The following is a 16,552-nucleotide window of genomic DNA, read 5'->3' on the forward strand; positions in this document are numbered from 1 at the left end:
ATCAGGAGAGGGTTATGACTATGGCTAGCTTATAGCGAAGTGTAGCTTTTGGGTATGTGTTTGTGTGTGTGTGTGTGTGTGTGTGTGTGTGTGTGTGTGTGTGTGTCTGTGTGTGTGTTATATCTCCTGCCCCCAGCATGCACTTTTTTGTGATTGTAACATTATTTCGGTATATAAAGTAACCAGCAGCTGTTGTCTAGCAGGTGATTTTACACTACTCCATGCAAAGGGGATCATTTGATGATATATTTCAAAGTGTGGTTTAAAATATGTACATATTCCTTATGAAATCTGTGTGAAATGTATTCAGTCTGATAGAAAATAACAAAAAAGTGACTTTTTGGCTACTATATTATTGCAATACTGCTATCATTTTACCTATAGGCTATTGTATTAGCCAGAAAAAAATAGTATTTTCCGAGTCTGCAACATAAACACGGCAACAGATTGTAGGTGAATGCACTTACAACTATTGTACTACCCCAGCATCTCACTAGCTAGCTAACCATGTAGGTAAAACATGCTAGCATAAATTATTACCCAGGTGAAACATTCTCAATTGAGCTAATTAGATAAATCAAACATGCCTTCCAGCAGTGGTGCCTTTTTATGTCTTGCTAACAACACAAAACTTAAACCTAGTTTATCAATTTAATTAGCTAACTGTGTAGCTAATAGTGTTTGTTTTGTTAGTTTAAAGGCATTACCATATCATGTATCTCTGCCAGGAAAATATTTTGATATTGATTTAATGCCAAACGGACAACCAAAAAATTCTGTTGTTTTTTGTAGGACATAGCGAGATATATGAGGTGTTATTGTTAAAAGCTATGTTCATTACATTTTAAAGGCAACTAAATTAAAGGTTTAAATTCATACTGTGGCATGAAAAGATCACAAACAATTTAATTTATTGGTTTATTTTTACCTTGACACCTTATCCTACATGGTCTTTGCAGGGAAATAATCTAAGTATTGTTAAAAAGTGAATAAAACATTTATTTAATTTTAGTTTTATATGTTTATGGGTTTATGGAAGAAAATTGTTCTCCTGACCAGAATTCTAAAGCAAACTTTCTTCACCTGCCACACCTATTATCTTATATATTTATTGCATCTAATATACATTTACGATTTGTTTTGCCCAACACTTTATCTATAACCCTGCATAATCAGAATTTATTCACTGCAATCAGTTCTAGATGACATTTCCAAAGCCTGTGTGATTAACACACACCTACACACACTTTATTTCCTTATTCTGCGCAGAGATTGCATCGTCCATTGATGCCTCTGGGCAAGTGGAGAACTTCATCCAATCCACAAAACATGAGAAGATGGCACAAAAACGGAGGTGTGAAACAGCAGGCGGAAAGTATGAGTGAGAGAGGTTTTGAAAAAAAAGGTCATGAATGCAAGAAGAAATGAATTGAGATAACGAGTAAAAGAGAAAGAGGGAGTCGAAAACAACCCATGTTGACAGGTGATTAGTCTTAGTCAGGTTCTGAACAGGAGCCAGACATACACGCTAATGTGAGTGCATCTATTTTGCAGCGCTGCGCTAGTGTACAACTTTCAGCGTCGCAACACACTCTCTTATTCAGCCTGAGATAATGGTTCTGTCTCCTATAGTGAAGATGTTCCTCAGGGCGTGAGAAGGGAGAAGGAAGCTTTTTATTATGCTGATCGAGTATCGGTTCATTTTACCCAAACCCTTAACCTTCGTTATGAGAAGAGCAAATGTGGAGCAACAATGATTACAACAAGTCTGGACTCTTTTAGTATTTAAGTAATAATTCAGTCAGAGCTTTATTATCTACTGGGAATTTAAGCATGCCACAAGGCTTTGAACCTTTGAAACTCATTAACCGAATGGAGTTCATCCATAAAGTTGTCTGGGATAAACATCCCAGATCTTGCACTGGATGCAGTTTTGGCTTTTTATTAGTACGCTGGCCAACAACATCAATGGCTTGTGAGGGTGCAGTGAACACAATATATGGCCAAAAGTGTAGGGAAGCTTGATCATAACACCCATATGTGAGCCTTCACCAAATTGTTGCCACAGATTCTACAGAATGTCTTTGTATGCTGCAGCAAGTCCAAGAATTTCACTATAAAAATCCCCATGTGCTTTTTTGCTCAGGTTAGCGTGAAAGTATTAAGTGTTTTGTTAACTCACGGATTAAGAACAGGAGCTTTGAGGATGGATTTGGACTGTAGTAAATGTCAACAGTCTGTTAAACTGACTCAGGACTACAGTTTGCTTCTGATCACCATCACTGCACCCCGCAACATCGTTTATCTGTAATAAATGGACATTCAGTGCAACCCAGATGAGGATAGGTTCCCTCTTGAGTCTGGTTCCTCTCAAGATTTTTTCCTTGCCACAGTCGCCACCGGCTCATTCAACAGGGACAAACTTACACTTATAAAGAACATCTTATTCATTTTTATCACTACCTTGAGACAGTGTTCATTGTTTAAACGCTATACAAATAAAAACGAATTGAATTGTTTTGCACATGGCCTTGACCTCAAACACTCTGAGTACTTTTTGGATAGACTTACTGCACCCCAAACCTCTTTAAACTAAATCAGGACCTGAGGTCGCTTGTGGTTGACTGGTCAAAAACCCACATCAACATTTAAAAAAACGTGGAAAATTGGAAAATTTTTGATGATAGCAATGGGGGTTTAAATCTAAAATTGTATATTCAACAGCTACTTTGGAGTGATGGTTAGGTGTCCACACACTGTACATTTAGCCAGATACGGTGTCTCCTCTGCTATTTATTTATTTTTTTTAACCAGTCATTTCCACAAAATTCAAACAGACATCATTTAGGGTTGAAGGTGTGAAAGCATGGCAAAGAATCCCGCTGTGCCCCGGTGTCATCATTTCCTTCGCTCTGAGAGCATTACGTGAGAGAGAAGGCAAGAAAGAGGAGTCATAATGAGGGAGTGAACAGGGGGGGTTGACTCTGCAGTGCTTGCTCTGTGGACATTCATCATTGCCAGGACAGCCTGAGGGGGATAATATATTCCCCCATGGGCTGTATGGCGCCACATACATTACTCATCTTTATATGGCCAGAGCGGGACAGAGCGAGGGAGCGAGACAGAGTAGGGGCATCGGAATTTTCCATCCATTTTAGCATTTCAAAAAGTGTTAGTAGAGGACAGAGGGAAATGGCTGTTAGTGGCCATGCAGGGGTTGCTGATGTTCCAGTTGTGCATTAACTAGCTTTCTGGTCCACCTGTTTGACAGTAACCGCAATACTGAGGAACTGCACCAGTTGTAACACTAATATGAGATTTGCTAAACTGTAATTCTCTTCATAGGTCTTTAGCTGCTACAATTTCAGCCATCATAAATAAGTGATTGGATTTCAGTTGGATTTTGCTGCCTCATCAAACAAGTCAAGCATAGCCTATGGACAAATGCTGGCATCACTATCGACATCCTCAAACCCGTCCTTTGTGTTTCTGTTTTAGAATGTGAGCCACTCTGTAATAAAGCCATTAAGTGAACACTTCAGGCCTCCAGTTCAATCTGCATGTAAACCAATTAAGCCACTGCTTACAGGCAGGCTCCTTTCGTTCGTTAATTCTCAAACGAGCCCTCTCGTGTCCATTAATTTCCAAACGAGGTCTTTCTTTGCGGCATAACTTTCTCAAAGGAAATACAAAGATGACCTGAAACAATGAGAATGACAAAAAAGCTTTTAGCTGCTTTTTTATAACTAAAACTACATAGAAACTAGTGCATTAATGAAATAGGCCCTCCAGCAGTAGAGCTCTATATGGCAAAGCTAGAACCTTGAGGGAACTCGAATAATCAGAGTAGACACACAAATTGTGCCCTCCTGCAAACCACTGGGGTGTTTTGTATTTCAAAAAACAGGGGTTATCTTAAAATCTGATTTTTGTTGGGGCTTGCAGTGGCTTTGGGTACGAAACAAATCCACTCTACAGCTCAGTAAATCGTGTATGCCTGTCTGGCATTTTAATCAACAGGATATGCCAGGATAATTTTTTTTTATATAATTTTGTTTTAATAAAAAACCCCAACTGTGATTGGAAATTTTTCTTTTCATTTCCAGCATTTGTCAGATGCGCTTATACAGCCAACTTACAACTGAGCAATTAAGGGTAAAGTTTCTTGCTCAAGGGCCCAGCAGTGGTAGATTTAAGGTGCTAGGATTTTAACTCTACCATCTGTTTCAAAGTCCAATGCCTAATTAATCAATTTTCAATAACCGCATTTCTGATTGTTGTGAGGCTGTGAGGCTGATCACACATCTAAAGTAATATGCTGATTATAATAACATCATCTTATATAGTTATACAATTTTTACAGAGACTCTCTAAACAAATGGGCATTCTACAATATATAAATCAATTTGAATAATCACTGATATCGAAAAGAAAATGTGCTTTATACTTGTCTTTACTTTACAGCACAATGAAATTATTTCTTTTTCTGTCACAGCGATGTTAAAAAGCTGGGATCGGAGCGCAGGTTTAGCAGTGATACAGCACCCCTGGAGAACTAAGGGTTAAGGGCCTGGCTCAGGGGCCCCAAAAGAAGCTTCTTGTTTATTTTTGTGTTTAACCCCCCGATCTTCTGATCAGTAACCCAGAACCTTAATTACTAAGCTACCACTGCACCATGAAGAGTCTCAATTCTCAGCACTTTCTAACAGTTAGAGGTAAAGCTGTAATTTCAGCTTCACCTAAGAGCTGTTTGGTTTCTCTGTAATATGACAAGCTGCATGTGTTGTTGAATATGCTCCTTTTACAGCATGCCCTGTCATTTTTCATTCCTTCTTTACTTCATCAATTTGTTATAAATATAGAACAGTTAATGCTTCATCCTGTTTACTGACATGCAACGTAAAACACTCATGTATCACCACTCTTCTTTTGTCTCTACAAGAGTCAGCTGTTCATGCAAAACAGCTTACCCCAAACACTCAGAAGTTGTTTTGTATAATTTAGATAATTATTTTTAACACAAAAGTTTTGTGTAATGTTGTATATGACCACATATGACCTACTTTTATGCCTATGGTACAAGTCAGACAAAATATATACACCTTCATGTCCTCCATTAGCAGGCATGTCCTCCATTTGCAAAGGTAAATATTTATACAAAATGACTGTATGTCACATCTTTGTTCACCACATGGCCTGTTATAATTAGCAAACAACCTCCATTGTATTTAGTTGGAATAGAAAAATGAGACTGAATGTTTACATTTGGTAGAGGCTTTAATCCCTGCAAACCAGCTTTCGCAAAGGTGTCTCTTCTGTGGTAATCCTTGGATTTGAACTTATAACCTTACTGAATACTATCTGTCTAAGAACTGAGCCATGCAAAAGGAGCGAGCTGTTAATATTACATCCAGAACACACATTTTTAGGACACGCAATGTTGCAGGAGTTACGAATGAACAGAGTCCCATCGTTCAAACACACGGGTTAGTGTTCATGCTTCACCGAGCAATGAAAGAAAGGGGGGGGGACAATACAACACAATTTCTCTGAGGAGGTAAAGAGAAAAGGCATGCAGACTTTTCAGTCAAACAACTTGTTACTTTGCAGCACCAGGGAAAGGGACTGTCTTTTTTTTTCGACTGCTAGAGCTATATATAAGTATATTACATTTACATTGCTGATTTTTGTACTGACAGGTGATCCTTCTGTTTTATATATCTAGACGTTCCATACTGTTACACAGTCCTCCGACTCTGTGCTAAGTATGCGCAAAAAGAAAAGAGGATTAATAAATAAATAAATAAATAAATAAACAAGGAAATGCCGAAAGATGCATAAAGGCATCTCTGGTAAAGGAAATCAGGGAAACCCAAATCAAAAAATACAAAAATTTCGTTCTCATGCAAGAGTATCAGGCTTCATGGAGTCAATTTGTATTTAGTTTTTTTGTTTGTTTTATATTAAAGAAGGGGAAAAAGACAGAAAAAATACCTTTGTCTTCGCCACCCTCATTATTGGTGAAATCAGCACGTTGATTGTAAGTGTTGGCTCCTACTGTCGACGACAGGAGAAAAATAACACAGGGGATAAATGGGGAACAGACTTTTAAGAACAGCAGGCTTTTTTTTTGTTTTGCTTCAAAAAAAAAAAAATGCCCAAAATGCAATTAAAAGTTGTTTAACGATTTGGTTGCAGCCGATAAGAGAGCAAGTAGATTGTCCAACATGGATATCCTAAGCTTTAGTGGATAATCTCACCTGGATATCATCGATTTGTACCCAAGACCTGCTGCTGCAGACTCTTTTTCACAATTTCAAAACATTTATTTTTTGTTAACCTTTATAGTTTACAATTATAGAAAAGTGATGATTCATAATCGGATTCTCTAATGTCACCCAGGAGTGAATGAGTTCTCTTTTAATCTCAAAGTTCCTACCGCATGTAATCTCAGGAATTTTCCCTTGCCACTCTGGATTGCACATTAAGGATACAAATCTACATCTGGATTTTGCTAAAGCTGCATTGAAAGAACTTGACTTGAGAAGAAAATGCGACTGAATTGAAATAGATATTAATATAAACAAGTAGTCAAGTCTTTAAGCATCAACATTAAATGTGTACAACTTCAGAAGCTATAAGTCCAACATGCCTGTCCTCACATTTAGAAGTCATAGTTTTACAAAACATGATCATTAAAACAAGCTACAGATAGACAGTAATTAAATGTTACATACACTGATGAGACATAACATTTTGACAGGTGAGTAAATAACACATTATCTCTTCATCATTGCACCTGCTAGTGGGTGGGGTATATTAGGCTGCAAGTGAACATTTTGTCCTTAAAGTTGATGTGTTAGAAGCGGAAAAAATGGGCAACCGTCAGTATTTGAGTTTGACAAAGAGCCAAATTGTGATGTCTAGACGACTGGGTCAGAGCATCTCCAAAACTGCAGCTCTTGTGTGCTGTTCCTGGTCTGCAGTGGTCAGTATCTATCAAAAGTGGTCCAAGGAAGGAACAGTGGTGAACTGATGACAGGGTCATGGGCAGCCAAGGCTCATTGATGCAGGTTCAATCCAACAGATGAGCTTCTGTAGCTCAAATTGCTGAAGAACTAAATGCTGTTAATGCTCGACGGGTCAGAACTGTTTTGGCAGCAAAAGTGGGACAACAGGTGGTCATAATGTTATGCCTGATCGGTGTATGTCGGCCCATATGCCTACTGATTAGGTGCCATGGGGAATTGGTAGCTTAGTGATTAAGGCATTGGACTTTGGATCTTAAGGTAACAAGTTCAAATCCCAGCCACACCAAGCTGCCTATACTAGGCCCCACTCATTTGGCACAGCATGCATCAAAACACAAAATTAATACTGAATTTTGTAATATCATTCATTCTTGTCGTGACTAAGCAAAAATCTGTATGAGCAACAGAATGAGATGGGAAGAGGTCACCATTTTCATTTTGCTTTCCCATCATTCCCTGTTAGGATGTGGTAGGAGTATTAAGGGATATGAGTCAGTGAGAAGAAAATTACCGAAAGCTCTTAAACACTTTTCTGATGGAGTTTGGCTGGTTGTGAGTATGAGCTAAAACCTAGTTGGTGCTATTGACATCTGTGAGATGAGCATAATTAGAATGGCATGCCAGAATGTGGCTTCAGACCATGACATCATCAGATGGGGAGAAAGATGACTCAGTAACCACGTCTCCACCGTTATCGGGTCTGTCGATAAGCGTCAGAGCGGCGCAGCTTACTTTGTGCTACGGACCTATTGATTCAGGACAAATCGATTGGAGGTCACTACTTATTTATGCTGATAATTAAAGTAGGATGACGGCGTGCTACAGGGAAGCATCAGTCATGGTGTATAATGATGCGTCGCTGGTGTCCGGGAGAGAGGAATTACTGCAAATAGAGAAATTTACTAGCAGTACCCGCACTGAATGAACAGCAATCATCAAAACATGCAGCAGTTAGAGGAACAGCTAGGTAAACACAAAGATTGTGTGAGCCTCTTTGTGTGTTTGCGCATGGTTGCGTGGTTACGCCTGTTTCCTAGTCTGGCCCATAGACATTTCATTGCTACAGCTCACATGACACTAGTTTTCTGTTAGAGACCAGATTCAACGGCCTCTTTCACTTCTGCCCCAATCATCTTATCGTTCCAACGCATTCCCCTGCTTCAGGCTATACATCTGTGTTTCCAGTCAATCCAAGAGCCCTTGGACATCTTTAACAACTAACTGGATGGACTCATTAAAATCAAACAGTCTCTAATCCATCTAGACAACAAAGTCTCTCTGCTTTCATTACATAGAAATTAGGCCGATGCGATTTGCATTTCGATGCATATACAAACGATACATTAAAGATGCATATGAAGCATCTGATTTGATTTCGATTCGATTCAACACAATATGATTCAATGCAATACGATGCAATGGAAAAAAATATGATGCTATGTGAATTATTATGGTACAGATAGTTCCCTTTTATTTTTTTGGTTCACACAGACAGCAAATTATAAAGATACTTAAGTGCCTTCTGACTTCTAACGCATGGCGCTTTCACAAACAGGCCTTTGTAGTGCAAAAAAAAAAAAAAAAACTTATTTGAACAAAAGTATAGGGACATCGGACCACCACCACACCCATATATGGGTCATCTCTGAACCGTTGACACATAATAAAGCTGGAATCACATATTTGCCTAGAATGACAATGTAAACTGTAGCATTTAAATTTCCTTTTACTTGGATGCCTGTTCCAGTATGACGATGCCTCAAAGCTCTGTGCTCCATGAACACATAGTGTGGTACGATTGGAATGAAAACCCTTGCTTATCAGAGCTCTTACCTCAAACCCCATTGACCTGAACACCTTTAGGATGACTTTTTTTAATGACCAAATTAATACTTTAATATGGATGGACATAAATCCTGTCAGCTACTCTCCAAAATCGATTGAAAAATCTTAATTATTGCAGCTAAATGGTAGCCAACTCCATATTGGTTTTGAAATGGGATATTAAACAAGCAATATTGTTGTGATGGTTAGGTGTCTACATATTTCTGGCCATAAAATGTATAACTTTATAAACAATAAAAACTTTTATATGCAAAATATTCGAATTTCCCCCTGATGAATACTACAAATTCTTCAGCCTTGCTTCATATACTGTAGAGTAAGAGACAGGCGTGATAGCAGAATGACCAATTATTCCAATGATTTGCCCAATTAACTCCAGTAATTTAGAGGAAATAGCACCAAAAATAGGGGGCTAATTATATTTTTTGGAAAACATTTAAAATGTAATAGTTTAATTCAATAATCGATGGCAGAGGTATCAGGGTAATTAAACAATTTGCAATATCCTTTTAACAACACATTATGTAATACTTTAGAACCTTTATACCACACAAAAATGTTAGATACATCTGCAGTCCCAGTATAAGCTGCTTCTATAAAAATGATACTAAGTGTGTTAATATAACGCTGTCTGGCCAATCAAACTTGAGAATTCAACAAGGTATAAAACACATTAAAAGGGAGTATTGATTGTGCCTATTGATAGAATTAAAGTATTGGCACCCCTGCCTTCGTATGGATCGCCATTGCTGCAGGCTAACGACATGTCCAATAAAAGTCATAATGAATGTAATATGGAAAGCAATGTTTCCATTTCCTTTCAAGCCTAAGAAACAACTGATCAAATGGCTAGAACTACTATCACAATTAGGTTACAAGCACTAGCACAATACTAGACAAAATAGAAATAAATAGAAATCAGTGTGACTTCAGCATCATGGCAGTGATAGGATTGTAAGGGGGTTTGTAATAATTACACATAATCAAGATAACTATGCGAGTCTGTTCCATATGGGAACCACATACTGTTCCGTGACATCTCGCATTTCCATCCTGTGGAGATTCTTCATACAAGCTCTGTTTCAGCATTTACACAAAGCGGCTATTATGCTATTGGAGAGTGGGATGGGTTGGGGGGAGTGGGGGGGTAATGTGGCAGTGCTTGCTGGGGGTAACAAGCAGTGATTTATCCGAACTGCTCTTTTCCTAATTCCCTCTCTGCCTCCGTGAATGGCTTGTTTTGAAAGACTGGCCGATGGAGAGCGGACGCAGCGAATGCTCGCAATTAAAGAGTGGAGAGAAGCCCGCTGCGGCATTGTATTCTCACCCAGAACGTGCCCCGCCCATGCTCTGGCTTTCATTCTGATTAATTCCCGATGAAATAAAATGTCCTTCCGCTTCCACGTTTGCACTAGGAAAGGATTACAATCGAGTACTACGCTTCTCTTTGGGTCCATTATTAATGTACTGTATATAAGGAAAGATTTACCAACCAAATTTAACAAACAATTTGCAAATTCGCCAAGAAAGCTCCATCACTCAGTAAAGGTGTACAAGAAATTAGTAGCATGCAAGCTGATGTACCAATCCAATAGGGCCTATGGAGGACTGTGTTTCATCTTTGCCTTAATTTGCATGATGCAATTTGATGTGTTTCTACATAAAGGTGCAAAATCCAGGGCCTTATCAATACAAATAGATTTTCTTTCACCCCCATAATGATGTTCACGCATTTGTATTTGAGAATATGAATCTGACGTGCATGTATTGATGTATTGAGATGAGAAAACTTTAATTGTTGGGTGGAAAGTCTCTCAAATGATTCAAATCAAAAACAAAATGTTGCTTATTAAAATATTGCTCCTATGTTGCTGACCGATTATGTATGCGTGTATATAAGGCAGGTGCTATTATTAGGCACCTTATTAAAACAATGCATGCTTTACATTTCACTGCAATTTGTATTTTGCATAGAATTTTTGTATACAATTATGACTGTGACTTGCTGACTATTTTTTCATAACAATTCAATAATATCGTATATATATTTTGAACCGTATCACTAATGGCAACATTTCTTGCATGCGAAAACCTTAATTTTCATATTGCTTTCGCCACCTCCATGTGTGTATTTGCTGTAATTCATGCAAATTCTTCTACATATTCTTTGTTAATCAGACACAGTATGGGGACAATTGATCGCACTGCACATACAAAGTTGTAAATCATGAGAAATGGGGCTGATACCGATTTCCTATGCGAGCCCTGTACTCCGGCTTCTTTCCGAGAGTGGTTAATGCAACAACCGGCCATTCTGAATCTGCATTAAGGTTAATTTCATCTAGAAGGAGCAAGATGTTTTGACATTGCTTGGAATTTCAAAAGGGCACTTTCGAGAGCTGAAGCATGATCGGCATTCTGACAAGGTGTCGGCCTGCTTTTTGCTTCTGAGCGTTAAAAGACCTGCCTGCCATGTTTCCTGAAAGAGGACCAGAGTTTAACGATTTAAAGATTTACAACTTTAACAAGACAAAAGTTCACTAATAAACATATTTTACACACTTAATATATATTAGTGATGAAACAGAATGGCAATATCTGTATCTGTGCTTTTTTTTTTTTGCTCCAAATATTCATTTAAACTCAACATGGGTGCAACTAAACCCTACTAATATGCCAACCCTTTGAAAATGCCAGGTGGAAAAAAACTGATTTCTGACAGTACCGAAACCTCAGCTACTTCAGTAAAGTTTGCTAACTTATTTTTTCATATTTTTGTCTATGCCTGGCTGTGATAATTAGATATATTGAATTGGTTTTGCTTCTTAAACCACCACAACCTTTACTAGGCAGTTACTAAGGATGTTGTGAACATTAAAGAACATTACATGGTACTGTAGCTTATACCTTACAATTACAGTAGCACAAATAAAAATAAAATAATTCCAGCTCTAGTATCAACCTGGTAAGACTTTCTGTGAAACATTCTAACCTAAAATCAAGTGCTCCTCCTATTTACGTCTGTATTTGTGTCACTTTAGAACCAATTATCTGTTTATTCTGAATATTATAGTAGTATTCAGTTACATTAATAATACAAGTGTCAGTTTTTAATACGCTACAGGGTTTGTTGAGGTACTTGAATGTAAATTAATTGTGTATAGAATTTTTCTAGTTCTAATAGACTCTACAGTACTTGAGTACTGCGTCCTTCTTTTTTTTAATGGATCACATTCATTTCAACTTTGCCCATTATTTCCAAAAGTTAAAGCTGAACCTCAGTGGCCGCATAGGCTATAATAATATCCTGCACTGTGAAGGCAATGGCTTTATTTCTTGCAGCCCCACTGCATTGGTATATGGTGCATACTTATTTGCCTGGCCAGAATCAAAGTGGCAGCCCTCCAGTTGCTAGTCAGCAGTCCTGACCACTTAGCTATCTGCACCATCTTTGTTAGTAAGCAGCAGACCCCCTAGCAGGAAGATATGCAAAGATTATTTCATGCCTGCTGAAGCATTCCTGCTGAAGAACTTCTACATGGTTCGAGAATCGATTCCATGACACACCATGGCACATCAGGTTGTCCACCTACATTGTGTGACCATAACAATACAAAATTATCAAGTTGGAAATGGCTAAAGAATCTGATTGAAGTTAAATCATTGTAATAATGTATGCTATCCATATGTATCCCATGGCCTTTGTCCATTATCATTTATCAAGTTCAGTTGACATCTATGATGTGGCTTCCCAGTTAAAGGTCAAGGTTTAGGATTAAATATAACGCATTTAAAAACACCTTATTGTGTATGAGAAAATCTTTACACTGCAGTTTATTTTACTTTGAACCAACAAAAAGACATCTTATGGGACAAAAGCCAAATGCAGGTAGCACCAAGCAAGTATCTACCTTTCAGAAAATGTTACTATATTGGGTGTTTATGAGATCTCACTGTGAATGAGCTTTTCAACCAAAAAAAAAAAAATCAATACTGTTAAGATCTCTTCTGAGAGCATCAGCAGTCTGCACAATCAGCTCCCTTGCCATTGGGCCAAATGCTTTGTGGGAGTTCTGAGTTTAAATTATTATTTTTCGCTTCAGTATTCGGGTATCTATTTCAACATTTCAGTGCATTCAGAAACTCCTGCAGAATTCATTGCCATGGTAGTTTGAAAGGAGTGATTTTTGACAGAGTTGAATCAAACAAAAATTCTCTTAAGGCAGTTGAAAAAAACAAAATTGACATACCATCCTCAGTGGGCACGTAGATGTTCAGGTATAGACAGTCTTCACTTTGGTCCTGCACGTAGGTTACCACTGTATCCAAGTTAGCAGTGAACCATACAGGTAACATATCATTGAGCAAAAAGCGATCTTCCAGAAACTGGGGACACACCGGGGCAAACTGAGTGGCATTTCGGATCCCTGGCCAAGACATAGGTGGCTCTGGAGGCTGAAACCTTCTCTCGCCTGTGGGTGGCAGAGCGTAGGGAATCCCTAAGTACTGTTCAACAGGTCCCAAAATCTCATTGGGCAGTGATGTTTTTAAGCCTCTCAGTTTGCCATAGTTTGTAGTGACAACTGGATACTGTTGCCCCTGTCCCAATGTTATGCAAGATGCTACCACAGCTACAATCCAACAGATTCGTTGTAGATTGGCAAATGGCTGGACCATAGTTGTAGGTATCCATGTGGTTCCTCCTTGCGGTGACATGATCCAGATCAGGTTGGAGAGAAGAGGGTATCTACGGTCCAAAAAAATCCCAACTGAACAGATTAGGTGACACTCCTGTTTTAGGCTATGATGGGCAGTTCACAGGCAAGACACCCCCCAATCACATCACCAATGCTAGAACCCCCCATCCCAAGGAAACAGATCTTGCTTTGGGTGGTAGCTTTAAATCTGCTACTCTTTTAATAGAAACAAAAAAGTTACTGTAGCTCCGTCTTCTTGGCTGTCTTCCAGTGTAACTATTTTCCACTCTTCACTCCATCTTTGATGGTCTGCCTGCAGGACAAACAGTACAATCCATTAATATTCATGCTTACTGACACTGGCAAAGACAGAATAGTTCAAATCCATTAAGTCTAAACCAGACAGTAAGCCTGTAAAATATATACACACTCAACACAGCAGGTTCAAGTCAGCTCACATGATCGTAGTTGAAACTGTGATTTACCATTCTGAAATTTTATATAACCACAGTTTGTAAGCAGTCTAGAAAACTGAGGATCAAATACCCACGTTAAATGTAGAATAGATGCAACGTAACCATAAAACACAATCGATCTGTTTTATAGGTGCTACAACCAGGGTAATCAAAAAGGTTACTTATATACCCTCATAAGTCTAACTACAACTAATTTATTTTCTATGGTTGAAGATTTGGATGAGAAATTCAAATTTTTTTTATTTCGTATTCTTTCTTTCTTTCTTTCTTTCTTTCTTTCTTTCTTTCTTTCTTTCTTTCTTTCTTTCTTTCTTTTTAATTCTGCAGTAATGTGAACATCCTCCTACTGATATTCATTAGTCATCTCTTTAATTGGAAGATCGCTAATTACAGATTTATAACTAGGGATCCTTCTATCTTAGTTTAATTATGAAAGGCAATTAGTTTGCCACACTGCTTAGGCACGGCTCGAACACTAGAGCTTTAGATTGACAGATCATCAAGAGATTTTAAGTTGTAAATAAATAATAGTTTACTTATATATAGATAAATAGATAGATAGATAGATAGATAGATAGATAGATAGATAGATAGATAGATAGATAGATAGATAGATAGATAGATAGATAGATAGATAGATAGCTTTTTTGTTTGTTGGACAGTGAATGACAAGTAAAAATTAGTCCAAATTTGACATTTCTGGCTCTAACAGAACATCTTAAGATGGAACAGAGGAGAGAGCAGACTGCCTCACTTCCACAGTCAAACATGGAGGTCAAAGCTTAACGATTTGGGGTAGTTTAGGGAACGGGAAAGTTAGAGACCTATTCCAAAGGTGAAAGGAATCCTGAACCGACATGGCTACCGTTCCCTACTCCAACACCATACAATTCTCTTTGGACTGCAGCTAATTGGAATCAACTTCATCACACAACAAGACAATGATCAGAATCATTCCTATATTTCCAAACTCTCTAACTGAATCGTAGAGTCATCTGGAGTGTTATTTCTCATGGAATAGGTTTGCCTTTATTAATTCCAATAGACTTTTGGCCATGAGGTGCACATAAAATAATATAACATGTAATAGAGAAATTTTAACTTTGTTCATTGTAACAGGTTGGTATTCATTATTTTAAATTCTCTGATATTACCAGTAACCGCCGCGATGAACACAATTAACCCTCCGGGGTCAACAAACGCGCTGGCGCGTTTTGTGCCATTTTATTCCCCATAACGCCTAAACGAACTTAAAGTACCCTTTTCTTCCGTACAGATAAAAGCAATACATCAGTCGAATCGGTAAAGGGTCTCCTTTTATTAGTATACATTCATAACAAAAGGCTGTGCTTTTGTAAATTAAATACAACAGACAGGTTTTGTTTAGTGTCCTGATGATTTACGTAATTTAAAACACCATAATTACTTTCAAACATTTACAAGAATATTTTGTCCTCATGCTCTATGTTGAGTTTGGTTTCACTCATAATAAACATACATTTAAATAAAGCATTCATATTTGTCCATGAGTTATCTTATGACAATCATGCGATTAATCGCGATTAAAAAATTTTATCGAATACAGCTCTAATATTATTATAAGGTGAGGTCCAGTTACCAGTGTGACACTAAAGAGGGAAGTAGTAATGGCTACTTTTTTACTTAAGTACATATCAGAACCCAAACTTCTTTACTTTGACATGCGAACAAAAAGTATAGTCAGTACTAGACAGTATAGACAGTACATTTTTTAAAACATGAGTATTTGTATTTTTACTTATGTGAAAGATGGGTGTACTTTTTCCACCTCAAGATGTGGTGCAACAGATCTTTTTAAATGTTTAAATCTGTGTTCACCTTTGTGCTTTGCTAACCAGGGCCATCATTCAGGCATTGGAACCTGGCTTTTAAGGCACCCCTGACTCATAATAAATCAATCTTTCTCATTAGGAAAATGGCTTCTGTCTGTTTTTTTATTGTAGAACTTAATCATTAAGGCTGCTGAAGAAAGGCCCATACATCCTCTAAATCCAATCCAAACCAATCCAATCCAATAATTGTGAACCCTAATTCTCTGGGCCGGGTTTACATGCACACATTCCCCTTTTATAAATTTAAGTACATACATTATTTTTACACATTTTTGCAAACATTATCTTTCTTAACTAAAACATGAAAGCAACTTTTTCACCAAATATCTTGTGGATTTTGGTGCTGATTTGTGACTTGGCGCATCAGTAAAACACATGTTTAATGATTTAGTGGAGTTTTTTGAAGCTTTTTTTTTATCTGAGTAAAGAAAGGACATTGTGAATAAATGTGTGTTGCATTGAAAGCTTTACTTTCGCCTCTTTTATATTTATTTATTTATATCTTTAATAAAACAGAAATCTTTGCACGCATTAATAAAATTAGTGTTATTAAAATTCATTTGCATTATTTTGACAGCTCTAATTGATATATTACAATAAAATATACACTACAGATTTAAATGAATGTATCC

General features: G+C 37.6%; 1 protein-coding gene across 2 annotated transcripts in view; it reads right to left on the minus strand.

The window, feature by feature from the left end:
• nlgn4xa (neuroligin 4 X-linked a) overlaps nucleotides 1-16,552 on the minus strand; it is a 91,573-nt gene that overhangs the window by 70,582 nt on the left and 4,439 nt on the right. The window contains exons 2-3 of one of the 2 annotated variants that reach the window (XM_046837835.1): nucleotides 13,127-13,886; nucleotides 5,995-6,057 (exon numbers count right to left, since the gene is read on the minus strand). In XM_046837835.1, the coding sequence (XP_046693791.1) occupies nucleotides 5,995-6,057; nucleotides 13,127-13,592 (529 nt within the window). In that variant the 5' untranslated portion in view covers nucleotides 13,593-13,886. The remainder of the gene's footprint in view (nucleotides 1-5,994; nucleotides 6,058-13,126; nucleotides 13,887-16,552) is intronic. The other variant, XM_046837836.1, reaches the window with a different exon arrangement.

The sequence above is a fragment of the Silurus meridionalis genome, chromosome 24 (genome assembly GCF_014805685.1).
Source record: "Silurus meridionalis isolate SWU-2019-XX chromosome 24, ASM1480568v1, whole genome shotgun sequence".
NCBI classification, from domain to species: Eukaryota; Metazoa; Chordata; class Actinopteri; order Siluriformes; family Siluridae; genus Silurus; species Silurus meridionalis.